The 22,758-nt window shown below is 43.1% G+C and overlaps 1 protein-coding gene across 3 annotated transcripts in view; it reads right to left on the reverse strand.

Annotated features, from left to right (window-relative positions):
* Nucleotides 1-729: 729 nt before the first annotated feature.
* Nucleotides 730-22,758, reverse strand: part of QPCT (glutaminyl-peptide cyclotransferase) — a 28,053-nt gene continuing 6,024 nt past the window's right edge. Inside the window, exons 1-7 of one of the 3 annotated variants that reach the window (XM_033144420.1) lie at nt 16,874-16,972; nt 8,688-8,834; nt 5,243-5,524; nt 4,967-5,146; nt 3,722-3,821; nt 1,820-1,936; nt 730-1,459 (exon numbers count right to left, since the gene is read on the reverse strand). In XM_033144420.1, coding sequence (XP_033000311.1) covers nt 1,314-1,459; nt 1,820-1,936; nt 3,722-3,821; nt 4,967-5,146; nt 5,243-5,524; nt 8,688-8,762 — 900 coding nt within the window. In that variant the 5' untranslated portion in view covers nt 8,763-8,834; nt 16,874-16,972 and the 3' untranslated portion in view covers nt 730-1,313. Of the gene's footprint in view, nt 1,460-1,819; nt 1,937-3,721; nt 3,822-4,966; nt 5,147-5,242; nt 5,525-8,687; nt 8,835-13,963; nt 14,467-16,873; nt 16,973-22,758 lie in introns of those variants that run through there. The other 2 variants (XM_033144419.1, XM_033144421.1) reach the window with 2 other exon arrangements.

The raw sequence follows: 22,758 nt of genomic DNA on the forward strand, positions 1-22,758 counted from the left end.
GCCCATCACTACCATATACTGAAGCCCATAGTTACAACTATTTAGAAAGATATATTTCTAAAGACCATGCTTGTGTAATTGAGGTATTGGAGCTCAAATGTATTTGCAGACATCCTGGCATAGCAACAAAGCTCGCAGGTTGCAGCATTATGTTCCCACACAGGCCCAAACTCTGAAGGGAGGTGGTGGGGAATAAGCAAAGTGGAGGGAGGCAGTGAATCTCAGTAGTGGAAATGTTCTGTGTGTTCATGTTCAGGGAAGAGGGACAGGAACTGGGAATTGACCAAGCCCATCAGAGGACGATGTTTTAGCTGTAGTGGCAAAACTATTCCGGTACAATTACAGCAGGGTTCTGAGATTGAACTGTACAATGAAATCCACAAGATACTACCACTGATGTGCATTGTGTGTGTGTGTTTTTTTTTTAAAGGATCTAAAAATGCAGCCTGAAAATGTGTTACACTCAAAGTCAGGGTAGCTTGATATATTCAGTGGAATTTAGTTAGGCATCAAGCTGTTGCTTCATCTATGATTCACCTCGAAGCTTGAATTCCACTGTTGAATATAATTGCCTGTAGAGATATCACAGTAAGATGGGATGACCCTTCACCTGATAAATGATCGTAGGGCTACACAGTCAGGGCATTGTGTGGTAACATTACGATTTAAAAGAGACCCTTATCCCCCTCCCTACCTTGTACACAATGGTAATCCAGGCATAGGGACTCCTTTTACCCAGTTAGACTACAAGTTATGGCACAGTAAATGAACATTTATTTTGGAACCTCATACAGTGGACCACTTCATGAGATTCATCTGGACAGAAGAATATTAGAAGAAATAAGAAACAAGGATGGATTCCTCTCATCACCTATCTTCTATTCACATTTAACTGCATACCAAGTATGCACTAAATTATTATCACTTGATATTAAAGGAAATAGCACTTAATTTTTTGGAATGTTGCTGTAGCTGAAATCATGAAATACTGTACTGAATATCATTGTGTAGCATAATGAAACTCAGAATTTTCATTTATTTCTTCTTCAATGAAAGATGAACAGTTGTGTTTTTCCTTCTACTTGAACACAGTTTGGTATAAATGTTTATTTTCTCCACACAGTTGTGTGCACCACTAAACCTTTAAGAACTGCCGTTCTTTCCATTTTCCTCTAGGGGGCAAAGCTTAAAAACTAAGCTATTTTATTCCTACACTGTAGTCTCCAAAAGCCTGTTTTTGGAAGCAGCTAAAGCGGAACCAGTGGTAGCCTTAAAAACAGAGCAGGAGTAGTGTGGGAGCCAGCAGTGTGCCATCACAGATTGAGATATTCCAGCACAAACACTTGTAGAATCTTGTTGAGGTTGTCAGTGGTTGGCTTGTCAAGATTTTCTTCATTGTCTTCCATGGTGTGCCACACTCTAGGGAAAGGAGCTGGGATCAGGTGTAGGATTGGAACCCCTGGAGGGAATAGAACAAAGAAGACGATTCTGGAGATCACTGGACTTCTGGGCATGTACTTTACTTGGTTATATAAACACATAGCACTGTGGTGTTGCATTCTAGTCCAGTGATATTTCTTTAGTGAGTATTAGATCAGAAATAATTCCAGAGTTCACTGGTAAGAGGGTAAAGAAATTAGAAAAGCAACCATATAAATAATAACTAAAAAACCCCAATGATTTCCACCTTTCAAGCCCAACCAAAAATGCAAGAATATCACATCATTAGTTAATGCCTTATATCCCTTCTGCCATTGCCCCAAGTTCTCATCTTTCAGACTCTGCTGCCAAAAATATAATGTATAAAAAGTTGTCATACCTCTTCTTAAAAATGGAACGTGGTCATCCTCTACTGGATGTCTTCGTAAGTCAGGCCGGAAATAGGGCCTTTCAGGAGAGTAATTGTTTAGCAAACCCAAAGCAATGAGGTTTTGTTCTGCAGGGTTGTTTTGTAATTAAAAAAAAAAAGTTAAAACAGTGTATGGCAATATTTTGTTAAAAAAAGTCAAGGCCCTAAATCTGAAATGTTTTAAACATTTTAACTATCCTTCCCTAACCCAAGGTCCCCAGATGTTGGACTACGGCAACTCCAAGCATTCACTATGCTATCTAGAGATGATGGGGGTGTAATCTAACAAGTGGGGATCGAAGGATAGGGAAGACTAACTTTGATGCACAAATGAGTAACACACACCCCACACACAATTTCACACAGTACATTGGCCTTGTGAATGATGCAGCCTGTGTATTGTGGGGGATCAGCAGCCAAACAAATGCATATTCTTGCTAATACCACAGAGCTGTATTGTTGCTAGGCAGACCATAGAAATACAAGTGGTAGAGAGTGCTCTGTGTGATGTCATTTCCGCTCCTTTTCCTGGAGAAGAAGGAACATAAAATACTTCCTGTTCCTCTTTTCCTTTGACCAGTGTTGGATGCAGACATGTCTCCACTTGCTCCAGCTCCAGGCACATGCCTGAAGCTGTTTATACTGTAAATATTTTGCCTGCATAGATTTGCTGCTGCCTTTGCTGTGATCCAATGCATAATTATAAAGTAAGTAAAATTATTTTTAAACTTACTTTACCAGTTGTTGCCTGATTCTTTCTTAAGCAGGTTAAAAAGGGGAACGCCAACTTACTTCATAGTTGGATTTGCTCAAAACAAAGTTTTACAGCCTAATTCCTATTAATATTGCTGCCAAGGGTGAGATTTTGAAACTGTTCAACCCAGACATGTGGGAACCTGGAGGAATAAATTGCAATGAATATAACCTCTCCTACCTATTAAAACCCCTCCCCACATGTACTACTTGTGGCCCTCCAGATGTTGGTGGACTCTCAACTTCCCACATCCTTGACCACTGGCCACAGGGGCTGGTGCTAAAGGGACTTGTAGGCCAATGATCCCCCATCCTTAATTTATGACATCTTAGGTTGAAAACAAACAAGTTTGGACTTCTCATATGAAGTACAGTCGTCCCTTGGTTTTGAACAGCTTAGTTCTCAAACGTTTTGGCTCCCGAACGCCGCAAACCCAGAAGTGAGAGTTCCGGTTTGCGAACTATTTTTGGAAGCTGAACATCCAATGCGACTTTCGATTGGCTGCAGGAGTTTCCTGCAGCCAATCAGAAGCTGCACTTCAGTTTCCAAACGTTTTGGAAGTTGAACGGACTTCCGGAATGGATTCCATTCGACTTCCAAGGTACAGCTGCACTGCTAAATGCTGGCCAACTAGCAGCCCATGCTAGGAACTCACTGTTTGGGTAATATCAGCATAGATTTTTATCTTACAGAGTTGGGTCTGGAAACTTAAAGATGAAAGGAAGAACCTGGCTATTGTCTCAGATGTTTATGAAATATGAACTCTGCTGTGAATCAGCTGTAGGCGGTTGTTTGTTGTTTCAGCTGCTTTGTTTTCTTTTATGAATTAATTCATTGATTTTAAATGATTTGATCCTGTGAGGCTTATGAATATTTTAATAAAGAAAATGTGAGATGGGTTACAATATGATATGTGAGTACTATAGTCAGAAATTATTCTTATCATTAAGATTCCACCCCAAGGCAAAAACAATTGCCATATGCAGAGCTGTAAAATTTGGAGAGTAATTTACAGCCAGAATTTAACTCCTACACACATGAAGCTAGAAGAGCTTGGCATTCCTGTTATGGCAACTATTATTTTTTAAGTTGTCATGTTTTGCATAATCTGGTCTTACCGATCGCTTCAAGTCTCCCCAGCCACCGGGCTGTGTTTAGAAAGTAAAGGGGGAAAGTTGGGTTCCGAGCACCGATTAAATCCAGTAGTACAAAAAGATCCTATGAGAAATCAATAAAGAAATAGGCCTTTTAAATGTCACTCACAGAACCCTATAAATATGTTGTACTGACTGGCCCAAATCAGGGAGTGTTGACAGACCCAGGGCGACCACACATACCTTTCATGTTTTCCAGACCCAACCCACACTTTAAAGTTTGCTTGTTTGTTTGTTTTGCTCCAGAGCTTTCCCCGTAACCCCCCCCCCCTCCGCTCTTTAGAGCAGAATTGGAGCAAACTGCTATCTCTGGGCTACTAACATGAGTTTGGCCAAACTGCGAGAGGCAGTGAAGGATAGGCGTGCCTGGCGTGCTCTGGTCCATGGGGTCACGAAGAGTCGGACACGACTGAACGACTGAACAACAACAAAGCTATCTCTGGAAAAGCCAAATTGCCATTTGTTGCTCTTAGAGCTGGTTTTTGTGGGGAAGTTCTGGGGCAAAAAGAAAAATTAGTGCTCAGACAATGAGCTTTAAAATATGGGCCTATGCCTGGAAAAAGCGAGGCAAATAGTAATTGTGGATAAGCCCCCAGAGACATTTTGTGACACAGCCATTCACATGGTTGAACATTGACTATGGACAGTGGCTCATACACAGACCAATGGCTGCATACTGCTATTTGAAACAGAGATGATTTGTTCCACAACTCCAGTGAGAGAGTAAGTTACATGCTAAATTGCCTCCCTTTTAAAAATCAACAAGACTTTGGAGTGCTTAATTTTAGCTGGATTATGCCCAAGATGTCATGCAAAATAAACTAAAGAAAAGAAAATTCTCTGCATCCCTTAGCTATACCCATCAAAAGATTGCAAAGCACTTTTCTGCCTCCATATACCCCATATCCTTCACCAAGCAGAGGTTTTTTCTGGTCATGCTTTAAAACATTTCAGACAGTTGCACCAATGAAATATATTGCACTTTTCTATCTGAAGAAGTGTGCATGCACAGGAAAGCTTATACCAAGAAGAAACTTAGTTGGTCTCTAAGGTGCTACTGGACTATTATATAAATATAGAGACTGCGTCAGACCAACACGGCTACCTACCTGAATCTTGAACATTTCTTAGATTTGTTGTCTAGATCAGTTACTCTAGCTCATGAGCCTTGCCCCCCCTTCCTTTTCCCTCCATAAAGTTCTCACTTACAATGCCTTGAATCTGAGTTGTATGTGTGGCGCCTGGAGGGTGTGGAGTCGATGCCATTTTCTGGGCCAAGTGCCGAGAGCCATATAGAGAATCTGAAGGGGACCATCGGACGAAAGCTTCTTCGCCATCAAAGAAAATGAGCTGCAGGGAGAGATCTGTCTTGCCATTTGAGACGGCCTTCTGTGGAATGAGGGACGGAGGACAAAATGCAAGGTCAGTTGCCATGCTGTGGTTCATGGTTAATGCAGAAACAACTGCAGAAAAGAACCAAATTACCTTCAGACAATGAAGCTGCGTGTCCAGGGAACGTGCCAATTCTAGCATCATAGCACAGGGCACCGCTGAGTCGGTGGCTCCGACAAACACTTTGCCGTCCGACTGTGGTGGGAAGTATTTTGAATCGTAATGGCAAGCAAGCACCAAGTGGCGCTTGGCAAGGGGATTGAGGGTGCTGATGATGTTTGAAAAGGTGCGGTATCCGTAAGGAGTATGGCTCTGAAACGTGTCTTCTTCAACTACCCAGCCAGCCTGTAGTCCTTGAAGACGATGCTTGATATGCTGAAATGTATATGGCCACAAGTCAAAGGAGGCAAATACTTCTTATTTTCAAGCAAAACTTTATTTTGCTTTAAAAAAAACTGCCTAGAAAGGTGTGCCATTATCTGCTGAAATTCAACACTGAAAGGTTAAAGGTGAAGGTAAATGACTCCTGGACAGTTAAGTCCAGTCAAAGGTGACTGGGGTTGCGGCGCTCATCTCGCTTCCAGGCCGAGGGAGCTGGTGTTTGTCCACAGACAGCTTTCCGGGTCATGTGGCCAGCAGGACTAAACCACTTCTGATACAACGGAACACTGTGATGGAAGCCAGAGCGCATGGAAATGCCATTTACCTTCCCGCCCCAGTGGTACCAATATATCTACTTGCACTGGCGTACCTTCAAACTGCTAGGTTGGCAGAAGCTGGGACAGAGCAATGGGAGCTCACTCTGTCGTGGGGATTTGAACTGCCAACCTTCCAATCAGCAAGCCCAAGAGGCTCAGTGGTTTAGACCACAGATCCACCCACATTCTTAGCCGTATTCAGAGTAGAACCGTGGAAATCAAGGGACTTAAGTCTAGAAGGCCAGAGTCTACTAAGCTAGAGTCCCCAAATCTGCTTTGGAGGATCAAGAGAACATCTAGAACAGCACATAGTGGGAGGGGAGGGGGATCCTCCTGCCCAGAAAGCAGAAATCAGAAGAGCACAACGTTAAATTTGTCCCATGGATGCCAATGTGCTTACTCTGACCATACCACCCTACCCATTATTGGGAGTAGAGGTGGTAAGTTGTTCTAAGTTGTTTTTAACATTTTGTTTTGATTGTTGTAATGCACCCTGGGACCTTGGGGTGAAGGGTGGGGAGTGAACTGGAATTGAATTGAATTGTAATAGTTTGGGCCAGTTAAAGTCCAGAAGATTAAAGCATTGTTCAGTAGAGGCAGCCAGAGACACTGGTGGAGGAAGAGGAGTGCGTCGGGGGGGGGGGAGTGCACCGCCCCCAGCAGCGTGATCCCGGTGGGGTGCTATTGAGGCTGCCCCCCCACCTGTGTTGGGCGCCACGCCCCTGCAAACAGCATGCCACGCCCCCAGGACACATGCCACACTCACGGGATGTGCGCCAGCCCTGCCCCCTCCTGTTCTCCGCCTCCCCCCCCCGATGCCGGAGCATGAAGCTCCGCCACTGGCCAGAGATAAATCAAGGTTTCCACGGTGGCAGCGGTGAAGTTAGAAGACGGAGCAGTTGGTTTGCTTGCCTCCCTTTCCTCTCCTACTGCTGGTTGCAGCCTGTGCTGTCACAGAAGGCAACTAGGTTTTTTTTGGACTCTTAACTGTTGTCAGTTAATGACATTTAATTGCCCCTCATTGATGTTTCCTTAGCAACACGTCTCATCTGCTTTAGAAATGGTCCCTGCGGCACATTTCATGTTATTGGAATCAAGGTTTAACAGGGCATCTTATGTAACACTTCAATACGTATGCGTAAGAATCATGCTGCACAAATGAAAAGAGATGTGACTAAAGGATAGCTCTTGATTCAGAAGTATATTATACACTGTCACTTCCATGAAATCAAGCCAATGAACAGGAAATCGTGGATTCAGTCCTTATGATAAGCAATGTGAGAAACAATAATTAAATAAGATGGACCAGCAGTAATGAAAACATGATGCTCAGTGGAGCCCTCTGTGCATTATGAGAAAGGAAGCCCCAATAAATCACATTTAAGCCCAAGGTCCAGAGAAGGTGTCTGATGCATTGCTATCTGCAAAACTAAGCGGGTGAAGAACTCAACAGTTTTTGGGTGGGAAGTCAATAACCTTAGAGATTAATGAAGGAACAACAGAATACAAATGAAACAAAAACAGTAAAACAAATACAAGAATTCAGGACAATGGTTCACCTGTCCTGTGGTGGCGACTGGTATCACACACACACACACAGAGAGAGAGAGAGAGAGAGAGAGAGAGAGCGAGAGAGACAGAGAGAGAGAATGAATGAGAATGAATATTGTCCACTCCAAGCAGATAGTGCTAACCTGCTATTTGACATTGGAAATCTATAATACCTAAAGGAGACATTCTAGTAAACCCAATTTCCATTTCAATTGCATAATTTAATATTCTTTCTAGGAAGTTTTTACTTTGATATTGTTCTTCTCCCCTAGCAGTACAGATTCTTGTCTGTACATGCCCAATGACTGCTGTTCCAGAGATGTCACTGTTTTCTCTTTGTTTGGGCTCTCTGCCAGTAAATCTCCAAGGAAACTACAGCACTAAATGCAATAGATGCTCTTTGAAACTGGCTATCCACCTCCCCCTCATCAACTGCAGATCATTAAACTCACCTGTCTTCAGGTTGCAACTGTACCAAGATGGCTCACAGCTGTTTGAGGGCCTTTCCAAGGGATAAACTTTCAGCTGTTACACGTTCTGTGTTCACTTCGTGCAACTTCCCTCAAAGTTCTACTTCCACTGAAAATATTTTTGGATATTTCCAATATGCAGCGTAGCTGTTTCATTTCATTTCATATCTTTTTTTTTCTTTTTTCTTTTTGCAACTGAGGAATACAATTATTCCTCCAGCTAGCAAAGCTATGCCATCTGGTCCATTATATGAGAATGTGATATTATATTACTGGAGCTAGATCAGAGATAATTATTATTATAACTATTATTTATTATATTTATATAGCACCCTTCATCAAAAGGTCTCAGGGCGGTTCGCAAGATAAAAGCACAAATAAATAATGAAAACAAAAACAACAAAGCAATATAATAGTTGGAAGTGGCTTCTTGCTATGGTGGCTGTGTTCTAATGCCTCTGCATCCCAGTTGCTAGAAATCACAAGTAGGGAGTGTGCTGTTGCCCTCTTGTGAGCTTCCCAATGACATCTGGTTGGCCACTGTGGAACAGGGTGTTGGGCAGCTGGGCTATTGTCCTGTACCAGCAGGGTTCTTGTGTTCTACAGAGTTGGGAGGGCCAAGCCACTGCTGTGAATGCAGAGATTCTTATGGCAAATTGTGACCTATAATCTACAGACCATCGTGCGAGTAATTTACCGAAAACCAGTATCACCCAGCATACCTAGAACTGGTGGAAGGTCAGAGGTATCCTGGAAACGGAAAAGGAAGGATTATTTCAGACATCAGTGTGGACTGCACGTTCAGCTTGTCAGACTCACCTGACGCACGGCATAACTGCCGGGTGATCCTGGATATCGCTCAATCAGTATCGGGTGCAAATCATTTTGCCACATCCGGTTGATATCTGTGTGAGCAGCAACTTGTTGGATGCTAGTTGCATTTAAAATGGTTGGACGGTGGGAGTACTGAGGAAGGAATTGGAGGCAAGATTATTTTAACATAATAAATAATCATAATGAATGACTGGATGAATTTTGCTATAGTGTTTTGTATATATGACAGTAGTGTAGGAAGTATTATTTTAAAATACCCATTAGCAGTTTTCTGTTAAAATAATCATCCAAAGTGCAAAACAATGGAAGTATGTACAGTGGTGCCCCGCTAGACGAATGCCTCGCTAGACGAAAAACTCGCTAGACGAACGCATTCGTCTAGCGGAAGGCTGCTCCGCAAGACGAAATTGTCTATGGGGCTGCCTTTTTCTTTTTTGTCTAGCGAAAACTGCGGTTCGCATTGCCGCTTCGCTAGACGATAAAACCGCTAGACAAAAATATTCGCAGAACGAATTCTTTTCGTCCAGTGGGGCACCACTGTATACGCATGCATCCCCACCCCCAGAAAGAGAGAAATATAGAAACATATCAGCATAATGGTTGCTGCATATAACTGGTTGGATCCAGACTTTGCTCCCAACAACAGAGAGGAGGGTTGGGGACCCTCTCAACATGGGAGGTCATTCCAGGGCTGGTGGGGGGTTCCAGAGTTATGGGGAAAACATAAAAAGTTATTTCTCCCCTCTGCAAACAGGATCTCTCACCGGATCATACGCCATCTGTGGACAGCAAAATATGGATCCTACTGGAGTTTGGGATAGTCATCTCAGACAGATCATGCAACCGTGAAACACCAGGAGGAAAAAAAGGCTACAATGCTGCATACAAATCAAAGGCCATATACAGACCTTACATTTAAAGCATAAATGTACAGACGATACATTTAAAATCCCCCAACCCCAAGAATAATTGGAACTGTAGTTTACCCTACAGTTACAATTATCAGCACCCTTAAACTAAAATTCCCAGGTTTCTTTGGGGGGGGGGAAGTCATGTGCTCTAAATGTATGGTATGTATACAGCCCACATGCAGTCTGCCTACACACACCTTAGCCATGTAGAAACTGCTTTTTCATGGCAAGGATCCACACAGCAGTTGTTATTTAGTATATGAATATCAAACCCAATTACTACCCTGCTGGGTGAGATGATGATAAATAGATGGGAAAGGCCCACAAAATTAGTCCTACACATACAATTCTAGTATTAGTCACACATATTCCAGGGCCACATAGGATAGCACCACAGGGAAATTCTCCTCCCTCCCCAGACCTATAACTGTGCATGAAATGGGCTGTGAGTTTACAGTTCTTTGCAAAAAAAAAACCCTACTGTTTCAACATACATGAAGAGTTTGATTCAGGTTAAAAGTCACCACAGTTGAAGTGTAGGTGGGTTCCCATGAGGCAAGACACCGTGAGTTTGATAAAATTCTAACACTTAGTAAATCCAGAAACTATGGGTACCTTGCACCCACAAACTCTGGCACCCAAACTCATAACAGTATAATATAATTTGAGAGGTATGAAAATATGCAAATAGTTTGGGAGAGAAGTCTTGAAGCGAAACAGAGAGGGTCTTTGCGAATTTTAATATTCTTGTTTTCTTAATTTTTAGCATGCTCAGTTTACTGTGATTCTTAAATTATAGCTTTCTTGAAGTATGAATAGTGGAAATCATTATGCATCTTAGCCAACAAGGCTCTTTGAACCACAGTGAGATTAGAATGATGTTAGTGGGGAGAAATGAGCACACTTAGCATGAAAATCAATAAAAGACACATACAACGGCAATCTTCCTGGCAGGACCAAACAAACATTTACTGTAGCCATTATAAGACAAAATACAGTAATGCTATAATCATGCTAATGCAGAAGAATACGTTTTCTTTGGAAGCACGAGAGATAAATGGAGAAATGGAATTGCTAGGTCTGATCACTGATTAAAGGAATTATAGTTTTGAAAAGTTGTAAGATCTCTCCCCTCCCTATTATTTCATGTTGTAAGTTGAGCTGGGTCTCCTTTTGAGTACAAAGGCGGGGGGGTGTATATGTACATCTTCTCCCCCCCTATATATAGAGAGAGAGAGAAAGAGAGAAATAAATGATTCACATTGTGATATGCATGACTTTTTTACAGGTTTATTTAAAAAACAAAACAAAAAGGAGCATCAATAGAAAACAAAGGGCACTTCCAGACGACTACCGTTTTGAAGCGGGATTCAATCACATACAGTTATAGTTGCTTGGGATGTTTTCTGCAATAAATGCAGTACCCCCAAATATCAGACTTTTTGTGATAAGGAAAGCGATGGGAAGACACACTGGAAAGTGTTCAACATTCTCTAGCCTCCTCACAAACAAATTAGGATGAGTGCTCAATATACAGGTAATCTGGAAGCCCCCCAAAGAACCAGGCTGTGATATATAGCCTGGGTTCTCTGACCTCCAGTGCAAGGGCTGTTGTGTGAAAATACTGGTTGTGCATCCAGTGCAACAGCTGTGCAAATGGAAGTGTATTATGCAGCAGGAAATATAGGAGTTACAGCAATCTGTGGTACACAATGTTTCAAATGTGCTTCAAAGATACAGTGTGTACGCAGCTGCAGAAAGGGAAAAGGAGGTAGCACTAGATTTTGAGTTGACACATGGGTGAGCAGCAGTAAGTTAAAACAACAGCAGCAACTGAAATGCCATGTTTATTTGCCCTTAAGTGGATAAATTCTGCCCAGTTATTTTTCTGCCTACTTTGGCATAAATCCTGGACTGCATCTGTGGCCCCATTGTATGTGCTTTAACATCATATGCACACAGACAGAGCCATTATTTTATAAGACACTTTGATGTCAGGAAATCATATGTTCTCATCAAATGGATGACCCGTCTAGATCAGAAGCAGCAGAAAACTAGACAGCGCTTAATGTTGGCCACAATTATCACAGACTTCAGAACGAAGGTGTTACAAAAGTACAGCATTAGGAACTCTCGTGAGCAGGGCGAAATCCATACAGGTATTTAGGCTTGGCATATGATCTTGTAATAAGGAACTTACAGGTGCTACCTTGCTTGCCATAGCCTGAAATCTGGGATGGGGAACCTATGGTCCTCCAGACTACAATTTTCCTTGGTTATGCTAGGTGGAGCTGATGCAGGTTGGGGTCTAACAGTATCTGGGGAACCACAGGTTCCCCATCACTGCCCCAGATTACATCAAACCTGGGACAAAAGCAGCAAGGGAAGGAGTAAACCATTGCTTGTCCTTAAAAACATAAGGCTTAAAGACACATCAGGGCTTTCTGTGACACACTAGTATTAAGAGTATAGTCTACTGCAGTTAAAAATAACCCACAATGCCCCAGTGCCTTCAAAAGGAATTGAATTGAACCCAGGAGGCCTGGTATCTCAGGGTCTAAGGGACTAATTTGCATTTACTTTATGCCAGCATAAAGAGTGCTAACCAGGCAGTAAACATGTAGCATTATTGAATGTAATGCAATGCACTATTAATACAGTAGGATAGCACATAAGTGTCTGAAGTTAGCATTTATAGGCAAGCTTGCATGAAGTTTCAAAACATGCTTCCTGAACTTATGCTATTTGGCTACACAGAGACCATTTCCCTAAACACAATCCAGTGCATGTTGATTGTTCAGCTTTGCACTTGCATCGGTGGCTGAGCCAAACCTTCTACAACCACAAACACACTTAACAGCAGCACACAATCTTATAAGAGTCTTGTCCAGTTCGGTTCAGAAAGGTTATCATAGGGGAAAGAAGTATGCATTGTTAAATAAGGTTGAAATCTTATGTGCCTTGGAATAGCAGGGCACACCCAACACCCCATTGCCCTCTCATTTTTTAATTGTAGGGTTTGTTTCTTTTCTTTTCTTTTCGTTTTGTTGGTAGGGGAGGGCTGCCTGTCTTTTGGAGGGGGTGTCCTGCTTTCTTCAGTCTGTTAGTTTTGGTGTGAGTAGGTGCTGATTTGCGGAGAGGGGTTCTGAACATGCCCAGTTTTTTATTCAGTGAAATGTGTATTGTGTGGTGCCCATAACCATTTCTTTAGATTTGAAAGTGTTCCTATGGGGCCAAGAAAGTTGGAGGCCCCTGCTATACCCACTTACTTTGGAGAAAGCTTAATTAAACTCGGTATATATGACTATCCATTAAGTGTCTGCCTCCATCAACAAGCACCTTGATATATATATAAAATGGTAATCTGATCCATATAATCAGATCCATATAACCTAAGTTTATAGCTCCAAGCTAGTTACAAAGTTAGCCACCATTTTGGTTTCTGAGCAGATTTTGAGAAGCTTAATTTGAGATTCCTGGGGTACCAGCATATACCAAGTGTGTGCTCTAAGGTTACCTCAAAATACAGTGCACCATTCTGGTTTAGGATTAGCTCCAGTTGAACTCATTGGGACTTCTGAGTGTATGCAGAATTCTACTGTTGTACGTGCATTGTAGGATATTCTAGTTGTAGTTTGTCATTTTACTTAGTGCATTTGTACCCTGCTTTTCTTCCATCATGTAACTACACACACACACACACACACACACACACAGAAGCCTGCCATCCAGGCACCAATCAGACCCAGAACTGCTTTAGAAAGGCTGGCACATCATGTGCCTTGAGACCATGCCCTCTTTTGATTCACTATGATTCACTCTCAGTGTGTATTTAGTGTGCAATTTGCTTGTCTTTCCCTCCTGTTGTTTTGGGGGGTGCTCTCATTGTGTCAAGATGATTGGGCTGAGTGGGTGGCATTTACTTGTACTGTACACCACCCTGCCAGGTCGCCTATTTTTAACATACACAATCACGCTACTGGATCATCTGCCTTAGGGCCCTTCTGAGAAATCCACATACTGTATAGAAACATACACAATTATATAATAAGTGGATATATAAAACGCACAATAACTGCTGGAACACCACAGTGAGCTCATTCCTCCCACACACCCATATTATCATCTTAAGGGTGCGCCTTGGCACCAGTGATTTGCCAGTAAGGATGGAGAAATCTGATGCCTGATAAACTATTTTAAATCCTGCAAAGCCGTGGTGACTGAGAGGCCTGTGACCTTTGCCCACACCAAATCCCTGTCATTCCCTCTCTCCACATGCTACACGTAACCCTCCCCACAGAAGCAAAATTACAAAAAGCCACCAGAGAGAGAGAGAGGCCACCGACATACCTTTTCCTGGGTCCAGTCCACTCGTCCACTCACGAGCTGAGGGAAAGAGGACAGAGCCAGAGAGAGTGCCCAGGCCAGGCATAAGGATGCTGCAGCCTGGCTGCCTCTGCCTCCCCCAGCCATGCCTCTTCAGAAGCGGCTTCTCCTGTTTATGTGGCAACACCCGAGGCTGCCAGTTCTCTCGCTGAGGAGGATCTCTCTGCGCAGACAAGAAGCAGCTTCAAAGTACTAGGCTGGAGGAGGAGGGAAAGGGGGCAGAGCTGGAAGAGCAGGGCAGCCGTTCAGCTGGGAGAGCAGGCATGAGATGTGTGCGGCTGCATGCGATTCACCTGGCAGCCTCTACCTTTGCATCTGCTCTCCTTAATTAGGCACCTTTTCTGCTTCTTAACATGCTTCCTGCCTGCCCGCCCTACAGAAAATGGAGATGGGTGTTTATTCACACATCCAATCAATCCAGCTTCGCCTATCATTTCCTTAGGGAAGTGAATTCTGTCCCTGGCACCACGTCAGCAGCATCAGGAGGAGGACACATGACTAATTCCTCAGGCTTGGGCAGCAGCCACAGCAGGATGGTCTCTCCCCTCCCTCATTTCCTCTCCTCTCCCCCCAGAGATACAGGGAGTGTAGCAGTGCTGTGATACAGAGGAGGGTGGGTTATTCTTTTTTTACAAGTAAATCCATAGCGAGGTGCACTTTGCAATTTTGTTTTTCAAAAACAAGATCTCCATGAAGTAGTATGGAATCAAACCACATTGTTTATTTCTGTTGAGAGAGTGTCATTTCAGTGCGTTCAGCCCCAAGCGCCAGCATAAATTTACAGAGTTCTGTTTTTTTAAAAAGCCACTTATTTTAATCTCCTACAGAAAGCTTAAGAGCCTAACTATTAGGTCCTTTCAAAATAAATTGCACTATTGTTGTTAATCTTCTGTATGAGCCTTGTTAATACATCAGTCTAAGGCTGCAATTCCGTGCATCCTTATCTGGTAGTAGGCCCCACTGAATATACTGTTATGCGTTTGTGGGATGCCTGGACTCCTCTTCTAATTCCTGGGTGCCAGACACTGGATTTAGCATGTTAACATACAAGTCAGGAGCCAGCCTGGTAATGGCCTGTTAAATATGATGGGGGGGGGGCAAAAGGAGTAAGTTGAGAGGGCAAATGGGAGGGACCCCTCCCTCAACTCAGAATTAGTTAGAAAGATAAGAGCCTTTGAAGTACGGGAGTTTTAGAGTTGGAAGAATAGCAGTTGTTTTAGGATTGCAGTTGACGATGATGTGGGCTGGAGGGGAAATAGTTGCAATCTGTTAAACACGGCAAGCTGAGCAGAGGGCCATGGATGATTTCTGCTGGCACCCAAGACTGTGGCAATAGGAGAAGCAAGAACATCTTGGAATATTAATGCTATGAACACTTTCATGGCAGGCTCAGGTTCTATACATGTGTAAATAAACAATGTATCATAAAGGCACCACGGTCTCCACTGTGCCTCATTTCCAAAAGGAAACATGAACCCAGGGTAAGCACCTGGAATCTCTGGAATCTCACACCAATTGGGGTGGCATGTAAGCAAGTAAGCATACATAGGATTACATTGTAAGTCTTTGCAAAAAGATGGGTTTGCATTTGGGTCTCTGGTCTTCCTCCCTCCCATCCTGTGAGCCACAGATTCAGGGTAGCACATCTGCTTTTTGTGCAGAAGGTCCCCGGTTCTCTCCTTAGCATCTTCAGGTGGGGCTGGAAGATACCCTTGCATGAAATCCTGGGGAGTCACTGATACTCAGTGTTAATACTGAACTGGATGGTCTTACTTAGTATAAGACAGATTCCTAGGTTCCAATGAAACAAAACTGGTAAGATGGTCCTGGTTGTGAAATCGAGGGCACATGGCTAAGAGAAAAGCTCTAACTCATGTCATGTCACACAGGCTTCCCACTCCTTCCCCTGCTGCAGGCCAGCTGGTCCCTTAGTAGTTGGATTACCCTTTTATATGCAAATTCTGTATAATCTTTTGCAGGAGGAAGGCCCATAAATTAATCAGGGGCCATACATAATAAGATGTCTGACAGATGGACTAGCAACAGGTGAAGATTTCCCCACAATTGCATTTCCATGCTGGAAAAGGCTCTGACTTAAAAATGTCTGACTACTATCCCTGCTCTGCTTTTCTCCAATGCCACCTCTAAACCATGCCAAGAACTGAAGTTACATGAGTTGTAGAGCAGTTATTCAAAGTCTTATACACCTGCAGCCAAGATACCTGAGGAAGCACCTACCTGCTTAATTACATTCCAACTGTTGGGGCTCAGTAATTAATTTCTGCTGTGAATGTCACCTCCTTTTGAGGCTAAATTGTCTCCCAACAATTTACAGAACATTTTGTCGCAATCCCATGTTTACTGCTTGAGATCCACCCATTCCAAGTGCTTGGCTCAATTAGACAGCCTATTATGCTTTCCTTTAACAGCAGGCTTTTCACCTCCAAGCCTGATGGAGTATACAGTACTTGGGTTGCCATTATTCTCCCTGCTGTGAAGATAATGCTGTTTACATTTTTTTTATTTGGGTTTTGGTTTCTATGGCAGTGTTCTCTGCTCTCAACCAGCTTTGTCAAGTCAGGCAAAGCTCCTGCTTACCAACAGATTACAGTACTTGTAGTTCCTTAGAATGGGAAGAAAGAATGTGTGGTCCTTAATACACTGTTGGACTTCAACTCCCATCAGCCCCAGCCAGCATGGTTAATGGTCAGGGTTCATGGGATTTGGAGTCCAACCATGTTTGGCGATCCACAGGCTTCCCATCCTAACTGTACAATCATTTAAAGTGAATGGAAGTCTGACATGGACCCATTCAGTTGTTGCTGCCAGACATAAAGTCCAACCTAAAGACATTTAACTTTATCTACAAATTACCTAGCAATCGGTGGGCTGCAGAGGACTCATTCTATGAGTAGGGAAAGGTAGAACTAAGCAGCTTAAGCATCCCCTGGAGCAGCTCTTTGAGGCTGGGATCTGAAAAGCAATTACAGAGTAGGAAGATTTCTTTTAATGCATCATCCTAGCATAGATTATAACTAAATTGCTGCATATGCAATCTAGCATTCCTGTAAACAAGCTACAGATTATTCCATCACATCTAGTAGCTGGTGTGGGAATTGGATGCTTTCCTTCTAGGCTGATAATTTCACTTAAAGTGGGAGAATTAGGCAATCACAAAGAAGGGAGGGCCCATAACTAAGCTGCAGCTAAACTGCCTGTTATTTGTTCAGTTGTTCTGATTCAACATCCTGTTGTGGATTTGGCTGTTTTGATCCCCTTTAATGCATGTCAATGACCCGACAAAAGAACATACAAGTTTCTTAAGGACTGTGGATGTTTTATTGAATGGGTGATTCACCTGCTGGGGTGGAGTCTGAGATCAGTTTTGCCTGTAACCTGCCTAAGTAGTTAATTTAAACACTCAGCTGAGTGGATAGCAGCTCAGTTGATTAGAGGGTGGTGCTAACACCAAGGTTGCAGGTCTGATCCCCGTAAGGGACAGCTGCATATCCCTGCATTGCAGAGGGTTGGACTAGGTGATCCTTGGGGTCCCTTCCAACTTTATGATTCTATGAACTGTCTCAAACAGAGCCATTCACCCATGAGGCAAGGTGAGGCGACTGCCTTGGAGGGCAGGATCCACAGGGGCAGCAGGTCTGGCCTCCAAGGAATGAAACACCAGCTGCAACAGCTGCAACCCAGTCATTGAACATCAGACCTGCCTTCTCCTTTGCAGCCCTCCCCAGTGCAGCCTCTACAGTGGCCTCTTGACAGATGGGAGATGCTGCTGGTCAACTCCCATCCTTATGTAGATTTTTATTCCTTCCTTGTTCCTGATGTAGATCTTCACCCACCTCTTCTTCCCTGGTGGGGAGCAGGCATTCTGTGGTTCACCTCAGGTGCCAAAATACCTTGGGCTGGCCCTGGCATCAAATAACAAGAAGTCTGGGCTGTACTTTTTATCCTCCCTGTAAAATGGTTTATCCTTATTTTCAGGGCTTTATGGGACAACTGATGCTTTTGAATTTGGGATCCAAATGGTCCACATCCTGCAGACATGCCTGGAGTTGTTCAGTGACCACCTGCTCAATCACCTTGCCCAAGAATGGAAGATTTGAGACTGGGCGATAGTTGGCCATGATGGCAGGGTCCAAAGATGTTTTTTAAGAAGCAGTTTAATAACCACCTCTTTCAGTGGGTCTGGGAAGGCTCCCTCACAGAGAGAAGCATTCACCACCCCGCGAAGCCCATCGCCCAGCCCTTTTCCAGCTAGCTTTTATGAGCCAGGATGGGCAAGGATCAAGATGACAGGTGGCCTATTTCACACGTTTAAGCAGCCTATCCACATCCTCGGAGGTAACAGATTGGAATAGATCCCACACAATTTGACTAGACAGGACTCTAGCACTCCCCCGCCCCAGTCCTGCTCCCATAGTGGAGTCTACTTCTTTCTGAATCTGAGCAAAATCATTGCAGGAGATCTTGGGGTCCTCACCAGGCCCTGATGGCAACGGTGGTTCAGTTAAATTGAACCTGAAAGAGTCTCCTGCTGCTATTTTCTGCAGATGCAATAGAGGCGGCGAAGAAGGTCCTCTTCACAATCTCTATTGCCACTTGGTAGACTTGATGTTGATCTCTAACCCATGTTCGGTCTGATTCAAAATGAGTTTTCTGCAACCGGCACTCTAGCCATCTCAGGGATTGTTTCATCGCCCTCAGCTCTGGGGAGAACCACAGGGCCGTCCAGGCTCCATGTAATCGGAGAGGAGCCAGACACTTGATAGCCTTGGATAATTCCACATTCCAGCGCGTCACCAGGGAATCCACTGAGAGGCCATCAGCATGGGATAAAACATCCCCCACCACTCTCTGGAAACCATTTGGGGTCATTAAGTGGTGGGGGCAGACCATCTGAATTGGCCCCAACTCCCTGCAGAGGGGAAGGGTTGCAGAGAAGTCATGGATGGCGGTGGTCTTGTGAATCATTGACCTGGCATTACACAGCAGCACCTTAAGGTCATGTGGGTCACCCTTGTTGATTCCAGTATTCTTCTGGTCAGGACCAGGCCCAGAGGCAGGCAGAGTCCTCAAACAATGACTAAACCTGCCTCCTCAGTAATGACATGGTAACTCCTCCTCCTACCTATGATCACTGAGATTGGGTGTCCTAGCGCATCCCCCCTAGTGGAACCTGCTCCAGCCATTCCTCTGGCTAGGGCCCACTCCCGGGGCAGCCCTGAACCTATCACCTGAAAAACAAGTTTTCTTATACAATCAAAACAATAAGCCCACAGAGAATAAAAAGAAACACAATTTGCAAGTACAAACAGATGATGGAAAATGATAAAATTACTGTATTTTTAATTATTTTTAGTAGAAAAATAGCACAAAACATTCTTGAGTTTTAAAAATACCTTGCTTGATTGCTGTTCAATGTAATGTTACAGTGCCACCTGATGGATACTGAACAAAACAACTCTTACAACAAACATATTTTAGATTCTTAGTTAAAAATACATTGTGGTTTAGAATTTTCATATCATTTGCTAATAATATGAGTCCCTGAGGTTCCATTACAGTGCTGCATGACACACAGCAAAGGGGCAGACCTGCAGTTGAATATCACATGCAGGCTCAAAAATCAGTAAGATTAGTTGGCATCTGTCTGTCTCACGAGACAATAGAAGAGTTGCCTTTGGGGGTGAAGTCAAACCATTGGAGAGTTACAGCACCTGCTGTGACTGCAGAGACCGATATGGGAGTGAAATGTTTATTACAGATGGGGCAGATGAAGGCATCTGATGCAGATGTGCCATGGCGTTTCTTCTTTCTGTGCTCTTCCCAGCTTCATTCCTCCTCTGGTCACTGCTGTGGATGCACATGGTATCTAAAATTAAACAGCATAATAAGTGCTTCAGCATCCCACTGATTTAAATGGGACACTTAAATGCATGCACTGATGGATTTCTAATTAAAATCAATGGGGCCCTTGACTGTACTGCTCTTTAAGTCTATTTTTGCAAACACAGTTCATGCCATAGCTGTGAACCCACAGGGTAAGAAGATATAATTCATTCACTTTTCTTTTTTTCTTCTTTCTATGATCTGAGACTAGGCAGAGACAACCTTTCAGTTTCAATAGACAAGTACACTGCAGGAAACCTCAAACCACATTGGTGTCTTATCAGGAAGTGATAATTTACAGTGCCACAAGCATATACGACAGAAAATAAATTTTCATCTGGGGAACCAAAGGATTGTTTTAAACTTGGATACCAAAACAATTATTGATGCTATAAAGTATTTAATTCACAGTGGCCTGAATCCTATGATGTTACCGTAAGGAAATTTGTAGAAGGAAGCTTTAAGCTGCAGTCCTAACCTCACTTCCCAGGGAACAAGCCACATTGAATTAAATACGATGAGTGAGTAGATGTTTACGATTGTGCTGTTACTGTCCCTTTGCTGCCGGCAAGTTAGTGAGGCAAGACTTGCCCTTGCAGAAGACATGCTGGCTCTGCTTCAGCAAAGCTTGTTCTTCTATATGCTTGGTTATTTTATTTTAACAGTACTTTCCACCAGTTTTCCTGGGACAGATGTTAAGCCAGCCAGCCACCAATTTCCAGAATCCCACCTGGATCCCTTAAAAAAAATTAAAAACTGTGCTGCATTGGCCACTTTCTGTTGTTGTTCAGTCGTGTCCGACTCTTCGTGACCCCATGGACCAGAGCACGCCAGGCACGCCTATCCTTCACTGCCTCTCGCAGTTTGGCCAAACTCATGTTAGTAGCTTTGAGAACAGGCCACTTTCTAGTCCTCAGATATACCGGTAGAGGCTGACCTGAAAGACAAGCTACAGATTTTTAAAGAAAACCAGCAATTTCACATTTGAGTTCATATCTGGTCCCAGTGATTTCTCAGTGTTTATTTTGTCTGTTAGGCCTAGACCTTCATCTCTTATCATCACTAACTGCTTCTGTTCTTCAGACTCCCTGCCTGCATAAGCTAGTTAAGGCTCTGGGATCTGCCCCATATCTTCCTCTGTGAAGACAGAGGACAGGGCTGCACTGACAGTCACTTTTATGTAAAACTATGTTGCAAGCAGCTTATGCATAGTGTGACTTGAATTACACACTAAATAAAACCTAAGCAAATTAAACAGTTCAAAATCAATGTTATATAGGACCTGGGACAAAGGGAGAGGCACTGTGTTATAAGGAACATTGTTATAAGGAACAATGCTACACTAAGTTCCATGTGACCTGACCATTTTAATTTCACTTCTGTCTAATAGAGGAAGAACAACACTAAAGAGCCAAAGTGTGGGAGCTATCTCCAACCTATTTGTATCATAGCAACCAAGGGGGCTTCCAGATGTGGACAATTTAGCAGTAATTATTTCTGTTCTGCTTTAAGATAGAAGTGAAATAGCAGCTCTGCTTTCAGACTTCTTGCACCTATTCTCCAGCACTGGATTATTTTGGGATATGTGGCTTTCATTAGGATTTTTGTGTGTGTGTATTTTGTTAAGTATTTGTTACTGAATTTCTGATTGTAATTCCTGCCTGCTGAAATTGGGGGGCAAGGGGAGAAATAAGTGTGACGGTATTGCTATTTGGAAAGCGAAGGGAAAAAGTGATAAAGCTGAGAGGCAGCCCATAAAGGAAATGACTAGCTAAAGCAATCTATGGAAGCCAGAATAATAGCATGAAAGACCACCCACAACAATAGAAAGTTTGCAGGTGTTGCATTGAGTTTAAAAAAAAGTTGGATTTTTCTTAACTCTTTTTAAGTCGGAGGAAGGAAGCTGAACAGAGAAAAAAGTAAGAAAGTTATGTTTTGTTCATGGCACTGTGTAGATGCCTTGTAAAAAGTGAACAAAGTGTAGGTATTCCACAGTAAATGCCCACTGTGGTAGCAGCTCGATACAACTTGCACTACTGAAATGGGAAAAAGTTTGCCATGCTTCTCAAAGTAGCTAAGGGAAGGCTCTCAGAAAGCCTCTGTTGGTGATCTGTTCATGATGTATATGAGGAACAATTAAAGGGCCATTTGTCTTGCACAGGGAAACAAGAGACTGAAATGAATAATATGGGGAAAGGGTCAGTGGTGTGAGGGCAGTGCTAAGGACCAGCCCATGCCAACCCAGTTCCTTCCAGATATTTTGGACTCAATTCCCATCAGCCCCAGTCAGCATGGTTGGGGCAGATGGGAATTGCAGTCCAAAACATCTGGGGGGCACCAGCTTGGCCAAGACAGCCTTAAGCTGTGATGTTCCCATGGCTACTCTCTTCTTCGTTGCTTGGCAGTTAGTGGAAACCATTGTGTTATGAAATACTGGGTTGGTTTTCAAGGGAAAGTAAGGGCATAGGTAAAAGCAGTCTTGCCTGGCAGTGGTGATATCTGTGCACAAACAGGAGATGTTGTATCAGGAGACAGAAGTATTTCAATAACCTTACATTATAATAGATTTTGCCTCTGCTTTCAATGTATTCAAGCAGTGTTTCCCTGAATGGCTTCATGATGGTTCCTAAAAACATTAATTTATTAAATTAATATGTAAAACTTTAAGAGGGTGGGAAGAGAGAGAAAATGACATTTCTACACACACAGAAGCAAGCGCTCGATCAGATATTCAGAAACTGATAATGGTCAAGAATGCATAAAAATAGAATATTGTAATGAGTTTTTTGAGGGGGGCTAGATCCCCCTAAACATTTTATGATTTTGAATTAATCCAGGTTTGATTAAACTTTGCC

Source organism: Lacerta agilis, chromosome 3 (assembly GCF_009819535.1).
Source record: "Lacerta agilis isolate rLacAgi1 chromosome 3, rLacAgi1.pri, whole genome shotgun sequence".
NCBI lineage: Eukaryota > Metazoa > Chordata > Lepidosauria > Squamata > Lacertidae > Lacerta > Lacerta agilis.